The 14,541-nt window shown below is 55.1% G+C and overlaps 4 protein-coding genes across 4 annotated transcripts; 2 read left to right on the forward strand and 2 right to left on the reverse strand.

Moving 5' to 3' along the window:
• Nucleotides 1-339: 339 nt before the first annotated feature.
• MONBRDRAFT_35833 (uncharacterized protein) lies at nucleotides 340-2,226 on the forward strand. The gene is made up of 10 exons (XM_001742943.1): nucleotides 340-516; nucleotides 588-686; nucleotides 809-863; nucleotides 969-1,012; nucleotides 1,085-1,156; nucleotides 1,237-1,300; nucleotides 1,386-1,480; nucleotides 1,648-1,753; nucleotides 1,846-1,937; nucleotides 2,038-2,226. Exons 1-10 carry the CDS (start codon nucleotides 478-480, stop codon nucleotides 2,125-2,127), a joined length of 756 nt encoding a protein of 251 aa, XP_001742995.1. The 5' UTR covers nucleotides 340-477; the 3' UTR covers nucleotides 2,128-2,226.
• A 214-nt stretch (nucleotides 2,227-2,440) lies between these two features.
• Nucleotides 2,441-5,109, reverse strand: MONBRDRAFT_22791 (uncharacterized protein; the record flags this gene model as incomplete). The annotated part of the gene is made up of 11 exons (XM_001743268.1): nucleotides 2,441-2,568; nucleotides 2,677-2,828; nucleotides 3,312-3,397; nucleotides 3,474-3,542; nucleotides 3,631-3,761; nucleotides 3,837-3,916; nucleotides 4,112-4,155; nucleotides 4,238-4,315; nucleotides 4,418-4,519; nucleotides 4,784-4,837; nucleotides 4,954-5,109. 11 exons carry the CDS (start codon nucleotides 5,107-5,109, stop codon nucleotides 2,441-2,443), a joined length of 1,080 nt encoding a protein of 359 aa, XP_001743320.1.
• Nucleotides 5,110-5,696: 587 nt separating this feature from the next.
• MONBRDRAFT_31161 (uncharacterized protein) lies at nucleotides 5,697-10,790 on the forward strand (the record flags this gene model as incomplete). The annotated part of the gene is made up of 12 exons (XM_001742944.1): nucleotides 5,697-5,823; nucleotides 5,899-8,135; nucleotides 8,708-8,895; nucleotides 9,004-9,036; nucleotides 9,159-9,275; nucleotides 9,372-9,408; nucleotides 9,598-9,674; nucleotides 9,772-9,847; nucleotides 9,960-10,115; nucleotides 10,282-10,362; nucleotides 10,459-10,551; nucleotides 10,668-10,790. 12 exons carry the CDS (start codon nucleotides 5,697-5,699, stop codon nucleotides 10,788-10,790), a joined length of 3,345 nt encoding a protein of 1,114 aa, XP_001742996.1.
• A 124-nt stretch (nucleotides 10,791-10,914) lies between these two features.
• Nucleotides 10,915-13,408, reverse strand: MONBRDRAFT_22793 (uncharacterized protein; the record flags this gene model as incomplete). The annotated part of the gene is made up of 6 exons (XM_001743269.1): nucleotides 10,915-11,058; nucleotides 11,182-11,403; nucleotides 11,522-11,620; nucleotides 11,753-11,829; nucleotides 11,950-12,159; nucleotides 12,349-13,408. The coding sequence occupies 6 exons, from the start codon at nucleotides 13,406-13,408 to the stop codon at nucleotides 10,915-10,917; spliced, it is 1,812 nt and encodes a 603-aa protein (XP_001743321.1).
• Nucleotides 13,409-14,541: the final 1,133 nt, after the last annotated feature.

Genomic DNA, 14,541 nt, shown 5'->3' on the forward strand with positions numbered 1-14,541 from the left:
AAGCGACACCGAGACATGTCCTCTCGTCACCACAGGTGCCGGGTGGAAGAGGGATTCACCGCAGCCACTGCTGCGCGTTGCAACTGCACCTGAAGCAATCTCGTTTATCCATCCGCCAACCCGTCCGCGCGTTGAAAGTTGAGGTATCTGAAAGCCGTCAACCCGCGCCGACGCGTTGTGTCAGCTTTGCGCTGAGGCGAGGGCGTGGTCTACAACTGCCCGCTCGCACAAAGCACTGAAGAAAGGACGTTCGTTCAACGAGCCCCTGCCCTATAAAACGAATGCCGCAACGCAGCAACAAGGGCGCCGTTGGTGCTCCAGGACCAACCGCAAGCAGCGCTCTCTCTCTCTCTCTCTCTCTCTCTCTCTCTCTCTCTGTGACCTCTCAGACCTCTGACGTGCCAACAAGGGCAGTGAGCCTCAGACTCATGTGTTCTGCCGCGCAGTGAGATTGAGCAGTAGTTAAAGACCAGAGCGATGGCACAGCGACGCGTATTGCTCGTGAGCAACTCTACGGTACGCTTCCCCCTGGAGATGGTTTCGGAGCACACCCATGGTTGATCGCCTGACTCGGCTGGTGCGACCAGACCCATCCCACCGGTTACCTGGACCATTGCGCCAAAGACATGGTCAACTTCTTGGGCCCAGACGTCAAGACCATTCTTTTTGTTCCCTATGCACTCAAGGTACTCTCCTGCTCAAAGAGGTGGACTTGCTTTCTGTGAGCACCGCCCTCGGGGCCTCGTGGCGACTGTTCAGCATTCGCCAACGCACCCGCCTCATCCCTTGTTCCAACTGATGCCTCTAGGATCACGATGGCTACGCTGCCAAGGCCAAGGAACGCTTTGCCGTCATGGGCTTTAGTGTGTACCTTGCCGCACTGGTCGCCCACCATGCTCTCTGGCCGCGAATTTCGCCTCTCACGCAATCCGACGCGCTCCCGTGACCCGACGTTGATATCACTGCAGAGGCGGCTTCCATCCACGAATTTGAAGACCAACAGGCAGCCGTGGTACGATGTTGAATGCATGGGCACCAAACTCCTCATAGCGTTGCTCTCACGCACTGGTGCCGAGGACTGTAGGCTAGCCATGATGCCATGTTTGTGGGTGGAGGCAACACCTTTCGCCTTCTCAAGACCCTGCAGGACAAGAACGTATGATTCACGCCCTGTGGTGCATGGGCACTGGTCTTGACGTTATCCGTTCTAATGCCTTTGATCTTGACATTCCACAGTTGATTCAAATCATTCGTCGGCGCGTCCTGGAACAAGGCATGCCCTACATGGGCGCCAGCGCCGGTCAGACTGAACCGCGCCCAACCTGACAATTGGCATCAATCAGTACACACCTCCCTCTCATTCGCTGCCCGTTATACTATCACAGGTAGCAACATTGCATGCCCAGGCATCTTTACCACCAATGACATGCCCATTGTCCAACCCTCCTCCTTTTTGGCCCTTGGCCTCGTTCCTTTTCAGGTTTGGTCGTGCTCGAGTATCGTGACTTTGCCCAGCGCACATACACACCCGGACACTGGCGCAAGTTGTCAAGACCTCTACCTATCAACAGACATTGCTATGTGCGCGCAATGAGGAAGCAGACTCACAGTGGCTGCCTGCTCATCCACCCGCTTGTTGCTGTTCAGCTTAATGCGCATTATCTAGAGCCTGATCCCACGTCAACGCACAAGGGAGAGACTCGTGCCGAGCGCCTCGCACAATTTCATGAAGAAAACGATCTGCCCGTCGTCGGTGCGTAGCATCCAACACCGCACCCGCATGCAGACACCACCTGTGCACCTACAGCGAGTCCGCGGTGCCCTACTTACTGCTGACTCCCTCAGGCCTCCCAGAAGGCATGATGATCGAGGTCGTTGGTGACAAGGCCGTTCTACGCGGCATGGATCGTGATGTGCGCCTCTTTGCTCCGGGCAAGGTGAGATGGGGTGGTGCCCTTGTGAATTATTTGCTCCCAGCCACAAGCAACGTGCTGCACCGCACCTAACAGCCCAACACGACATGCACTTGATCACCAGCCCATGGAGACCCGCAAGACCGGCGCTACACTCGATGACTTTATGCAAGCTGCCGAGCCCGCGCACAAGCGCATCAAGCACAGCGAGTAAAAGTGACCCCGGCCCCCCTGGTTCATTTTGCACACCCTCGCAAACACACCACCCAACCCTAGTTACTTCTACGTGACAAAATTCAGGGTACCGAAGATCCATCCAGACTTGACTTGTGTCACGACTCTTTTTATATGAATTTTCTTGTGCGTTTGAAAGGTATTACATGCCCTCGTGTGAAGGGTTCAAAAGGGTTCACACCCAGACGGCAAATGAGATGAGGGGTGACCCCACACGTTGGGTACTCCTGAGTTCATCGGTCTTTGCAGCTATCAGACAAAGCTGCGCGCACCGCAATGATGCTGGCGCGCAATTAGTGCCGGCGCATCATGATGCTGATTGACGCCGGGTCAAAGTCGGTCAACAGTTGAAGCTCTGCTGCAAAGTGGGCATCCTTAGCCGGATTGGGCAGCGTAGTCCACCCAATGCCACTGTGAAAGCCTGCCAAAAATACAAAAAACACATCCACAAACATAATCGTCATATTACATCTCGCGAGAGGAAGAGACATGCACAAGGCGATGGCCAAATCAGCTCGATACCACTGACCAATGACGGAGCTGACTTCTTCCAGGGTGTAGTTTTTCATGCGCACGGCGCAAGCGGGTTGCTTGAGATCATTCTCGCCCTTGTCCAGACGCTGCGAGTTTCGAATGGCAGTGCGGAGGCCCTCATTCATGTTCACCGTCAAACCACCATATCTGTGCAAAAGCAAGGCGTGAGATGTGGGAGATCCGATATACTTGCATGCATATATTAAGTGAAAAAACATGACCCGATAAAGAAGCTTCATCAACAACACGCACTCGGAGGCGGCGGTCACCACAACATGCTGACGCTGCTGGGCTTCAGTCAGGCCTTCGCCGGTGGCGAGCTGGCGAAACGTGCGCAACAACGCATTCTGCATGTTTTCAACAGTTGAAACAAAACGTTGTGAGCTCGCCATTAAAATTCGTGCTAGTAACATGCAACCAGTACAAGCAGGCTACAAACGTCTTGGAGCGAGATTTTCTCCCAAAAACCGTCCTTTTGAGGACATTCTTGCTCATAGAGCACGTTGACCTCGTCAATGACGCTAACCACGGGTGGTCTGTGTTTCCTCCCGCCCGACACGCGATGAGGACATTGCGTGAGCCAAAAGCAACAACATGGCTACAGCCGGCAAGAGGGGTTGTCACGCTTACCGGTTGGGGTTCTCCAAAAGCTCGTTGATGGCGATGAGAGCCAGGTCGGTTGCGATGCGGTTATTTTGCTGTGCCATGTCCGACAACTAAAAAGCCATGTGGTAAACCAGTCAACCTGACAACAAAAAAATGCGCAGCTACCGGTCCAGGCCCTAAACCAACCTCGGACAAGGCTGTGCCCTGTGGCAGAACAATGTCCTGCGAAAGCGTGTGCTCCTTGGTCGTGGTCATCTGAGAGGCGCAAAGACGCATGGCTCAATGAGAAGGCCCCAAAGACCCCACAGTGCAAGCGCCTCGCCATCGGTGAACGCCCGTATACCTGGCCAAGCAATTCAGAGTTCAATGCATTAAAGGTGTGGAGCCAGAAGCGCGCATCAATGTTAAGGTCAATGTCGCCAGGGCGTGTGGTCGAGATATCCACCGTGTTGGGTTCAAAATACCACTGGGCCGCTGTGGCGGTTGGCGAAAGAAAGTGAGACAGTGCCGGTTAAAAAGACAAGAGCAACAATGTCACAGGAGACGCACTTCGGAAAGCAGGCAAGATAGCGTAGGATTTGCAGTAGTAGTGATGCAAAATATGGCCAAGCGCACTCGTCTTGCCCAGGCTGCGGCACCGCCGAATGGCCATGAGTCGTAGGACGCTCGTTGATCAAATGAAAGGTCAGATGTTTCTTTTCTTTTTTTTTTTTTTTTCTTTTTTTTTTTTTTTTTTTTTCCATGATTACATAGCCAGCCAGCCAGCCAGCCAGGTTCATTCAAGTCACAACGAGAGGTAACGTATGTGAGAAGAGATAACTGACCCGTCGTTGCCATAGAAGAGCACGCGGCAAGGTTGATTGGCATCCTGCGTGGAGACAGTGTGCGGGTGAGCCGAGGTGCGACGTCTTCGGGTACTAGAGCGATGGCAAGAGATGATTCACACCCACCAAAGCCTTGTTAAGCTGGTTGAGCGCCTGCATGACATCCTTGCGCACCAAGGTGGCGCAAGACTTAATCTCTTGGACCTGGAAGTATGAACACAATGATGAATCTCATCTGCTTGGGTTGGGGGCGTCTCAGGCAGCGGAGAAAGTGGTCTCTTGGTATCAGCACAGCGGCAAGCGCACCTGGCGGCGACGAATAGGCTTCATAATTTTGGTGCACAACAGCTTCTGATGCTCTTCAGTCATGATGTACATGGAGTTGGCGTCGGTCAACGAGTGACGGCCCTAAATTCCCGACCGACACCATGGTGAACGAAAAGCTGAATGAAAAAAAAAAGCCGAAGGAATGGCAGGTCGGTGCACAAAAAAAAAAAGGCCGAGCAAAGACGAGTAGATGTGCGGGTGTGGAAGTAAAAGTAACCACTTTGCGACCCTCTGGGCAGGTGAGCTGCCAGGGGTCATGGGTTGGTTTGGCCTCAACCAATTCGGAAAATACACAGAAACACACCACCACCACCACCACCAAAGCAGGGCATGCACGAGTCATACCGCATCAGAAGAGGCAATGGACGGAAGAGATGCATGGTGCTGAGGTGCATCCGTCTGATCAGAGTGAGGAGGGGATGAGTGGCAACCGAGGCGCATCGTGACGACAAAGCGAAACATGCAAAAACTAAACGGTTAGGGTAAACTGAACCAGCGCGAAAGCAGTGACTCACCTGCTTCTCAGAATCAACGGAAGCCGCTGCAGAGTACTGACGACAGACCTGCTTTGCCGCAGATAAGGCAGGCACGAAAGCCGGGCCGTTCAAAGAACGAAGCAGCAGGGCTGCCGATTGTGCCGTCGCTCGGGTCGCACTCGTGCGCAGCGCCATCGTGCGTGGTGGGCACTGAGAAACTGTGATAATTCTTACACATCAAGGACCGCTGGCCACAACAATCGTTGTGACCATCAGCTCCTTGCAAGTTGGCAGAAGACGAAACCTGTGAACCGTTTTAAGCATTCTCTAGAAGAGACACTGATACGTCTGCCTAAGCCTCCTCCCCCTCCCCGTCCCCTGTTGACGTCTCCTTGCGCCTCAGACCCGGCCCAAAGTGAGGGGCCGACCTGGGTGCGGTGGGGTGTAACCCGAGTGCCGTGAGGTTAGGGCTGTTTTGTGGGATCGTGAGAAAGGCCTTGGTCTTTCAGCCCCACGTTCCTGGTGATTGGATTGCTACGATAACGATTGCCTTGTGTGTCTGCGTCACGTTTTTACAGAGTGGGTGAGCGACCGGGTCTCGGCCCGGGATTATGGCAGCGTCATTGACCCTGCTCATTGCGCAGCGCGCAGTGTCTTCTTGAAAAAAGCCTTTCGATGAGCTCAGCAAGCTGCCATCATTGCATCGCGATCGCTTCGGATCAAACAATAGGCTTACGATTGCAATGGCGTCAGCGCCAAGTGACCCTTCTTCCCCATCCATCATGGCCAAGCTTGAGGCCAAGGCCGATCTAGAGGCCGGTGCAGCTCTCCCAAGTACCAATTCTACTGGTACAAAGCCACCGAGTCATCCTGAACCGCCCGCCCGCTTTGACTTCCAGTCCATCCTCAGTCCGATACAGGCGTGCCTCGAGGCCCCCGACGAGCAGGCGGCGCTCTGCGCGACAGGTCCGACCGTGTTGGCAGCTATGGCCGAAGCCACCGATCTGCTGGACCAGCTCGAGTTTCCATCGAGTGACGGTGCTGACCTCTTCCGACAAGCTCGCACCCGGACCATTGATGCCCTTACCGATCTAAAGCAGTGCTGCCTCGATGCGATGAGCAGCAAGTGCGCCGATCGCGCGTCACATCATGGCTCGCGGCAAGCCTCCACGGCACTGGTCAAAACAACGCCAGCATCAAACCCAAGTTCCGCCGCGGCTGTTCCTGGCCACACCGCTCTTCTCAATGATTCCCAACACTCCGCCCACGCGCCCCCTACCGAGGCAGCAGAAGCCACATCGATGTCTCCAACCCCACCATTGCGCGAGGTTCTGGAGACCCTTGCTACCAGCATTGTGCCGCTTGTCTGCGCACACTGTTACAAGCTATTGATAGGAGGCAAGGCTCTACTTTGCAATGATAGCTATTATCACCCCAAGTGTTTCTGCTGTCAGCACTGCCACCAACCCATTACCACCACCCGCTTCCTTCTGACCAATGGCCAGCCCGTCTGCTACGATTGCTGCCCGAGTTGCGTGGTCTGCGGACTTACCGTCATTGAGAACCACGTCATGGTCAATCAGACTCACTACCACCGCCTTTGCCTGCGCTGCAGTGCCTGCGATACGCCGATCCAACACCAGCTCTTTCTCCGGGACGACCAGGTGGTCTGCCCGCGCTGTATTGACCCTATCTTTCCCAATCGCTGGTCGCGTCGCTCCTCCACCACGGTGGGCAGCACGCGACTCGCACACGATACCACTGGCTCCGCTGGTCTTTTACCCCCCGGGCCGTCTCGCAGACGCCACAGCAGCCACTCAGCCACCGGACGCCGGCGGCGCAGCAGCAGCAGCAGCCGTACAGACACCTCCAGCATGGGCTATATCCGACCCAAAGAGAACGCAGACTACGAACTGGTCCACCCTGACCCCCGAGAGTCCGGCGCCCATGTATACGAATATGCCTTACCTGCAGGTGCGCTGCAATGGCTGCGTGGTACCGTCCCTGGGCAGCGCCCTCGCGGCGCGGGTGGCCAGCCTACCATCGGCCAGCCAATTCCTGAGGAGGCCGTGTATGCCGAGGTGGATGACGGCGACGGCAGCGGCTTGATGGCAACAGCCACTGGGCATCGTCGTCGCAGTAGCTCCGAAACCTATGCAGAGCCCAACAGTGTCGTTGCAGACTCTGCAGTGACCTCGGGGGCACTCGCCTCGCTCTTGGCTGCCATGCCGCACTGGGTTCATGCTCGCGATTTGGACATGGCCACAATCCTCGCTGAAGAGGAAGTTCACTTTTTGAACTATTGCAGCCGATGCAGTTTTGAGGGACTGTGCCAAGCACTCTTTTGGCTCGATCTGCAGCAACTGCTAGACGTTGCTGGTCTTGCTACTCCAGTGGAGCTCGCCAACTACTGCGAAGGCATTTATGACAAGTACTTGACACCCGATGCCGAGCTGGCTATCACACTCCCACCCTCTCTCCTCGCGGGCATGGAGACGGCGCTTCACGTCGAGGCCATGAATGACGTGTGGTTAGACGAGCAGATACCTGAGCCAGAGGCTGCGAATGTCGTTTCTCGTCTCACAGATGACGACTTGACCACTTTACGACACTGCCAAAGCTGCGTACAACAAAATCTACGTGCTCGCGTCCTCCCAGACTTTCTCACATCTAGCGAGGGTCGACATTACCTGAGCAATCGCCGCATGGCTGCCCGGCGTGATGAGGCCTGCAGCGCCGATCGAGATGGTCATTGCTTGCAGCCTGCAAGTTTATGCTTTGTGCCTCGCACGGCTCGCATCTGCAACGTCACGCGACACGCTTATTCGCGGCGTGATGTTGCCATGGGATACTCATTTCGCCTCGATGATAGCACAAGCCGCGAGCCGCCATCGAGCTTAGGACATACCAAACCCGGCCCGGGCAGTGGATGTGCCCAAGGCCGCGCCTCTCCGGTTTGGAATCGCCAAGGCTTGAGCGATCGCTTCAAACGTACCATCCTGGCGTACGATATTGAGGTGGTGACCAAGGACGCGTGCTACACAATCTCACGTCGCTATCGGCAGTTTCGGGAGTGTCATGAGGCCATTCGACTAGCATTGCCCGGTCTGGAGTTACCGGTGTTTCCGCCCAAGATCTATCTGGGTCACCTGCGCAACGTTGCTGATCGTCGGCGAGACGAGCTCACGGATTGGCTGGCTGCGCTCATAGCTCTGCCTGCTGTATGGTCCGTGCCTGAGGTGCTTGATTTCTTTCAACGTGATGAAAACCCCTTTGAACGGCGTTCCCTCCCTGCCATTCCAGACAAACCTCCATCACCAGTGCTACTGCGGCCCCCTCCCCCCGTGCCGCCTCGCGTGCCCGTCATTTGAAATGTCCATGGACAAGCCCTTGTGCTGTCTACCATCTTACATGGTGTCGTTGTTCCATTTTACCATAAAGAAACTTTGCTGTTTTTTGGGTTGATGTGTCCGTTTGTGGGCGCGGGTGTTAATGCTACTCCACCCTGCCCAGCCAAGCTCAGCATTGGCCAGCCAATCTCCATTGATATTGAAATCCTCTTGTGTGGGGAGCCCCAGCAGCTCGAGAAGGAAATGCTTCGACATGACCCATCTCCAACCTTGAAAACAAAATTGACATGAACCGATTCACCCTCAACACACACACACACACACACACACACACACACACACACACACACACACACACACACACACACACACACACACACACTGGTACATTTCTTTTGTTTCGCTTGACATGTTCATTTTTGCGCTACGATTGTGTTGTGTAGTCACAGTTGGTATCGTCACACAACACGGCACGGCAAGAGATGGCAGGCAAAGACGCAGCGGGCGCCACCACTGAGATGGCGCAGGATGGCGATGGCGCCAATGTGACAGATTTGCTGGCTGCCAAGCAGAAGGAACTCGAGGCCATCAACGAGCGCATTACCCAGGTGGTTGGCCATGAACCGGAAAGGTCAGCCCTTGGCGCAATTCAAGGATAATCGATCTGCTGCCCCCTCAGCAGTCTTCGAGTCGGACCTGATCGCGCCTCCCCTCACACGCCCCTCCTTTGTCTGCACAGGCGCCACCGCCGCCGACCCACAGAGGAGCGCCGGTAAGATTCGCCAATGTCACAAGACAGGCTGCCCACTCATACACTAGACGGCTCGCCTTTCTCATCCACCACTCACCCATCACCCACCCTCTCCTGTGTCTAACCTGCGAACGACTCGGAAGAACCTCTTTTGGTGGCAGCCATCGTGCCGGCACCGAAGGTGAACTGGAAGACTTGCCAGCGGTGGATAACAATAAGCTGCGTAGTGTCGTGGCTTCTTCCACGGCCAAGCGTGACACGTTGGTTCCCCGTTTTTTGTTTGTTTTTTTCGCTTTTTTTTCCTGCTTTTTTGAGCAGCGTCGTTATTCTTGCGCTCACCAAGCATGTTCATGTAGAAGCACCGATGTCACAGAAGCACCCGTTCTGAAGAAGGTACGAAAAAAAATCTCATGATACTCACGTTTCGGAAGCACTCCTTTTGTTGCATTTTGCCCGATCGAGACCAGCGGGTGCCGGGAGCCGCTGTGTGGCTGCAGAGTGTTACTGTTATTGATCAACTGACCGAGCCTGTCCTCATCATGCATGAACCTGACCTATAATCTGTACCATTGCTGCAACCAGGTTGCATCTGCTACCGTAGTGGCTAGCCGCTCCAGCCGCCCGTCCTTGGAAAAGAACGACTCCAAAACGACTGCTCGGTTTGTTGCTCCGACCGACACCTGAGGCTTGCCACCCGCCCATGGTGCCTTACAACATTCACTTTGATGGGCCACTTGAATCTACTGCTCGACACAGCAATCGTCGTATGTTTGGCATGCTCATGGGCACGTTGCAGCAAGCCTCAAAGCGGGCCGAGAAAAAGTCACAATCCGTGCGTACCAACATCCATAGCCAGCCTGTCGTGCCGTCAGCCTTGAACCAAAAGCCAGGCTGGCGCTTCTTGACTCACACACAAGGCATTGCCTGTCGTTCGTGTCATGTAGGAGCTGCGTTACAAGGAGGTAGATCAAAAGTTCAAGGAGCAGCAAGAGCAGGAGCGTGAGGAATATCGTCAGCAGCGCAACGCACTCTTTGATGAACGCCGCGAAAAGCGTAACGAACTCTTTCGTCTAGAGCAAGAAGTCGAGCTGCCGGCTTGGGTACGCTTTGCCTTGTCGCTACTGGCCCCTGCTGCTTGAACGCTTGTTTGTTTGTTTGTTTGTTTGTTTGTTTGTTCGTTTGTTCATTTTCTATCCAAAAATGTGCAACCACAGAGCGTTCGTTGTGCGACTTTCTTTGATGGCTAACATTGACGCGTCTTGGTAGCAATCAGCATGGGAGGATCATGCCAAGAGGTTACGAACATTCATTCGCCTTAAAGCCGAGCCCCGCATTTTTTTTGTCCCGGTACGTCATGCAGTCTTGGCCGCTGTGTCCCAAGTTGACATGTAGTGACTTCCAACTTACGTGGACTCTTTGTGCTGGTGTTGACTGCGAGGCTAGGGCAAGCACAACGATCAGACTCGAGCCATGTTGATCAACTCGCAGCAGGAGCTTGACCAAGAACAAGAGGAGCGCAAGAAAACCCAATGGAAGGTGCGGTTGACTCGTACAATACCTGCACGCTTTACATTACCGAGTTGCTGGACGAACGCACACACGCACACCTTTCCGGTGAGCTTCTCAGTCTGCTTCTTTGCTTGGTACTGCAGGCCTTGGATCCTCCACTCCGCCGTCGCCGCGATGGTCAGGAGGCAGCAGACGACTCCAAGATGCAAACCGCCGATGATGGTGAACAGGATCAACCAGAGCGCCGCCGCGGTGATGAGGAATGATGACCAGCTTCCCCTTGTGCCGAAATTCTCAAATTGCAAAAGGAAAAAAAACGGTTTTCACCCGTGTCATCGCTCAGTTGATGTTTTTCAATGCCATGTTCGTCAATTTTACATCCAAACTGATTCACCAATCAAAAGGAAAACGCTCTCGAACAGTTCGCACGCCTTCGCGTTCCCAATCCGTCTTGGTAACCCAGAGCTCCTTGGCCACGGGCAACGCGGCCAAAATGGCGCCCCCCTTCCATGCCAGCATGTCAGGCTCAATGTCCTGTGTTCGAGTGCGTTCGTTGGCAGGGGCACACGTGACCGCTGAGCGCATCAATCAATACTCAAGTCAAGTCCACCGCGTATCCTTCTGAATGTTTGCACTTTTATTTTTGCACACACTTACCTTGGGACGCTCAAGCACCGCCACTTCCTCAACCAGCTTGCTGTAAAAGGGGGGGATGTTGCGCACAATCTGCTGCTGTAGATACGGCCCAATGTGGGCTAGACGCGCACCTGCCCCGATCACGACGATCGTCTTGAAGAGCTGTTGCTTCAGAGAATGCGCCTCACACGTCAAAATGCTATCGATGACGGCCTGATGTATGCCGCGCATCTCGTCAGAAAGCTTGATGCGCAAGCGAGCAGAGAGTCGAGGATGCCCGACAAGGTGGATAGTTAGTGAGAATTTGAGTGCACGACAAGACACGGCTCGCCAGATGGCGCCCGGCAATCGCGATATTTACCATGGCATCGTCCTCAGCATCATCGGGATCCGGCTCGCCAGCACCAGCGGAGGTATCACCGTTATAGTTGGGACCATCTTCGCCCATTGCCACAGGTGTCTGCAGCAAAGACAAGGAATGAAAAAGTTTAGAGACGCGTGCAGGCCCAGCCATTGCATGCAAATGATCGCCTTGAACCAAAATTGTCCGCGTCTCTTGTGAAGGCGGGTACAGTCCGGGCGCAACCCACACCTGTGCGCGACTGTTGTTGTTGGATGAAACGACCGTCAGCGGGCTAGCCGTGGTCGAGGGCTGGACTGATAAGGTAGCTACGTGCGCCGCGATGAGCATAGCGGTTGTGAGGGTGCGCGGCGCTACCACAGCCGAGAGAGGCTCACTCTGGAGGCACGATTGACGAGGCAGGAACACGAGTCACCAAAACTACTGACAAGTGGAACGCTTAAGTTTGGCTTTCTTGGCCCGAGACGCCCCGCCTGCGCTGTTCGGGGTAGCAGGGGTTGTGGTGGTGAGGGGTGCAGCAGGGGTTGAAGTGGATGTACTGGTGGCTGGGGCCACGTTCGTCGGAGTCGCACTCGACTTGGACCGCTTAGAAGCTGCCGCGGTGGCAGCTCGTTGACGGTACACGGCCAAAAATGTTTCTAAAAGAATTCACACCCAAGAACAGGTGACATGAGCCGCCTCGGCAGCATTTTCGCGAAAACTTGGTTCGGCTGCTCGGCCGCAGCCAAGGAGGAGGGTAGACACGAGCATACGAGGAAAGACATTGCACAAACGAGATGGGATGATATTAAATCGCGGGTCAAGCACGACTGGCAACGAGTACCTACCCTTGTTATCCTCGTACAGGTGATCACTGTGATGGACCATGCGATCCGTGCGGCCCACCTGTACGCTGTCGCTCAGGCCGTGCCATAGAGCTGGAAAGAAAAGGACCAATGCACTACGCGAAATGGCCTTGTCAATGACAATGCTGAATGTGGTGGTGGCCTCGTTCGGAGAGCGCAAGGCCAAGGTGACCGTTTGCCGCTTGCTATTGTCCAGATCCAGCGTAGCATGGCGTTCCTTGAGAAGCCGCAGCGCATCTCGGTGATAGGGGTTGGCCAAGTCAATGATGGGCTCAAAGGGCAAGCCTGAGAAGTGCAGTTCGCGCAAGAGCACACGCTCGATGGTATCGCTTCCCAAGGGCAACATGATACGGCTGGGCACAAGTGACAAGCCTTCGTTGACGCAAGCGACGGAGCAGCTATGATGACCCAGATCCACGACGCACGCCATGTTAAAGCTGGCGCCGTAGGTTGCGCAGACAGAGGAGTGCTGCATGACCACAGAGCCGAAACCAAGCTCATCAATCAGAATGGTCATCCATTCCACCACGGTGGCGCGACGCATCAAGTCTGGAATGACCAGGACGACCCGGTGCTGAGAAAATTGCGTAGGCGAGAGGTCTAATGTCTCGAGCAAAATGCTTTGTAGATATGCAGCAACATCCATGCGAGCAGCTTGTGCGCTGCCGCCATAAACGGGAGAGTCCGTGTCCAGGCCCAGGGGAGCAAAAGGCCAGCGCAGCTGGTACTGAGGCTGGTCGTGGAGAGAAATGCGCAACGCTGCCTCTCCCGTAACGACGTCCGTCTCGGCCTGGAAAACCTCGCACGCCTCGCGATCGTTGTGGAAGGGAATGGATGTGGCTCGACAATGGCGATTGTCGTCCTGGAGTGTGGCATAGGCAGCCATGGCCCGACGTCCCGGCAGAACTTGGCCGCGCGTATCGCGCACCACCGAAATCTCTTGATTGATGGCTGCGAGTGCCTCCTCCTCGACAGACGTCAAGGCAACGCTCTCAGGTGTATAATTGTCGACAGGCGGACGTGGCACGGGCTGAATACGCATGCGGCGGGCCATCACCGCAGGAATGCGATGCGCAATCGCATCTGTGGCACGGCCAATGGTGCAGTATGCCGATCCGGGCTGAATGACGACCACATTGGCCTCTTCCTCCACGGGTTCGTCGTTGCCGCTGTTGCTGCTAGCCGCCACAGCAGCGGTCGTGGTCTTGGCCCCGTTGGCAAGGCCTGTCACAGAACTAGAACCATTGCTGGCCCCCGACTTTGTTGCGTTGGTGCTTGATGAAGCTACTGCCGGCTTGGGCGGTACGGCGGATGGTGCGCTGCCAGCGGAAGCTCCGACGGATCCAGAAGCCAGTTCATTGGGCTTACTAACCGCTGGCCCATTGACCACCTCGGTCCCAGCGGGCATGACCCCGATTCAACCGACAACCCCAACACGCTGTACAAGCAAGCGCCAAGCTGCGCCGATCGTCCCGCACGGCCACAACTGAACAACCCGTCCGTCGTCAGTCCAGATAAGTGCAAAGTGCATTTCTGTCGCTTCTCTTATGAAGCTCTCTCTCTCTCTCTCTCTCTCTCTCTCTCTCTCTCTCTTGAAGCGCTCTCTCAAACTCTCTCTCTCTCTCTCAAACTCTCTCTCTCTCTCTCTCTCTCTCCTCTCTCTCTCTCTCTCTCTCTCTCTCTCTCTCTCTCTCTCTCTCTCTCTCTCTCCTCTCTCTCTCTCTCTCTCTCTCTCTCTCTCTCTCTCTCTCTCTCTCTTGAAGCTCTCTCTCTTGAAGCTCTCTCTCTTGAAGCTCTCTCTCTTGAAGCTCTCTCTCTAAACTCAACTCTCTCTCTAACTCTCTCTCACTTCACTTCTTTTTTCTTCTTTTTTTAGCGCTGTTCTTGTCGTTGTGGTTGTGGGGCTTGTACGACGGCACCCCTGGATGCGTTAAGGGGGAGGGAGCCAGGGGCGACCCTTGCAGACGATTGCCTCTATAGGATCGCGAGTTGAGCTGGGGCTAATTGTGGGTAGAGGGAGCTTCAAGACAGTCTCAACACGCAGTGCGGTGCCTGGCTCCCATCATGGATGTCGACCTGGGCCACCTGCGACAGGCGATAGCCGTGATCGCGGCGACCCAGGACGAGGTCGCCCGACGCAATGCAGAGGTTTGTCTGCGAAAAGGCTTGGCGTGC

This window comes from Monosiga brevicollis, genomic scaffold (genome assembly GCF_000002865.3).
Source record: "Monosiga brevicollis MX1 MONBRscaffold_3 genomic scaffold, whole genome shotgun sequence".
In the NCBI taxonomy this organism is placed as follows: Eukaryota; class Choanoflagellata; order Craspedida; family Salpingoecidae; genus Monosiga; species Monosiga brevicollis.

Bases quoted from the DNA above. Each gene is read 5' to 3' on its own strand.
- MONBRDRAFT_35833 (XM_001742943.1), top strand. From the start codon at position 478: ATGGCACAGCGACGCGTATTGCTCGTGAGCAACTCTACG. The intron at 517-587 runs GTACGCTTCCCC...TGGTGCGACCAG, and splicing joins TGCTCGTGAGCAACTCTACG to ACCCATCCCACCGGTTACCT. The intron at 864-968 runs GTGTGTACCTTG...ATATCACTGCAG, and splicing joins CTTTGCCGTCATGGGCTTTA to AGGCGGCTTCCATCCACGAA.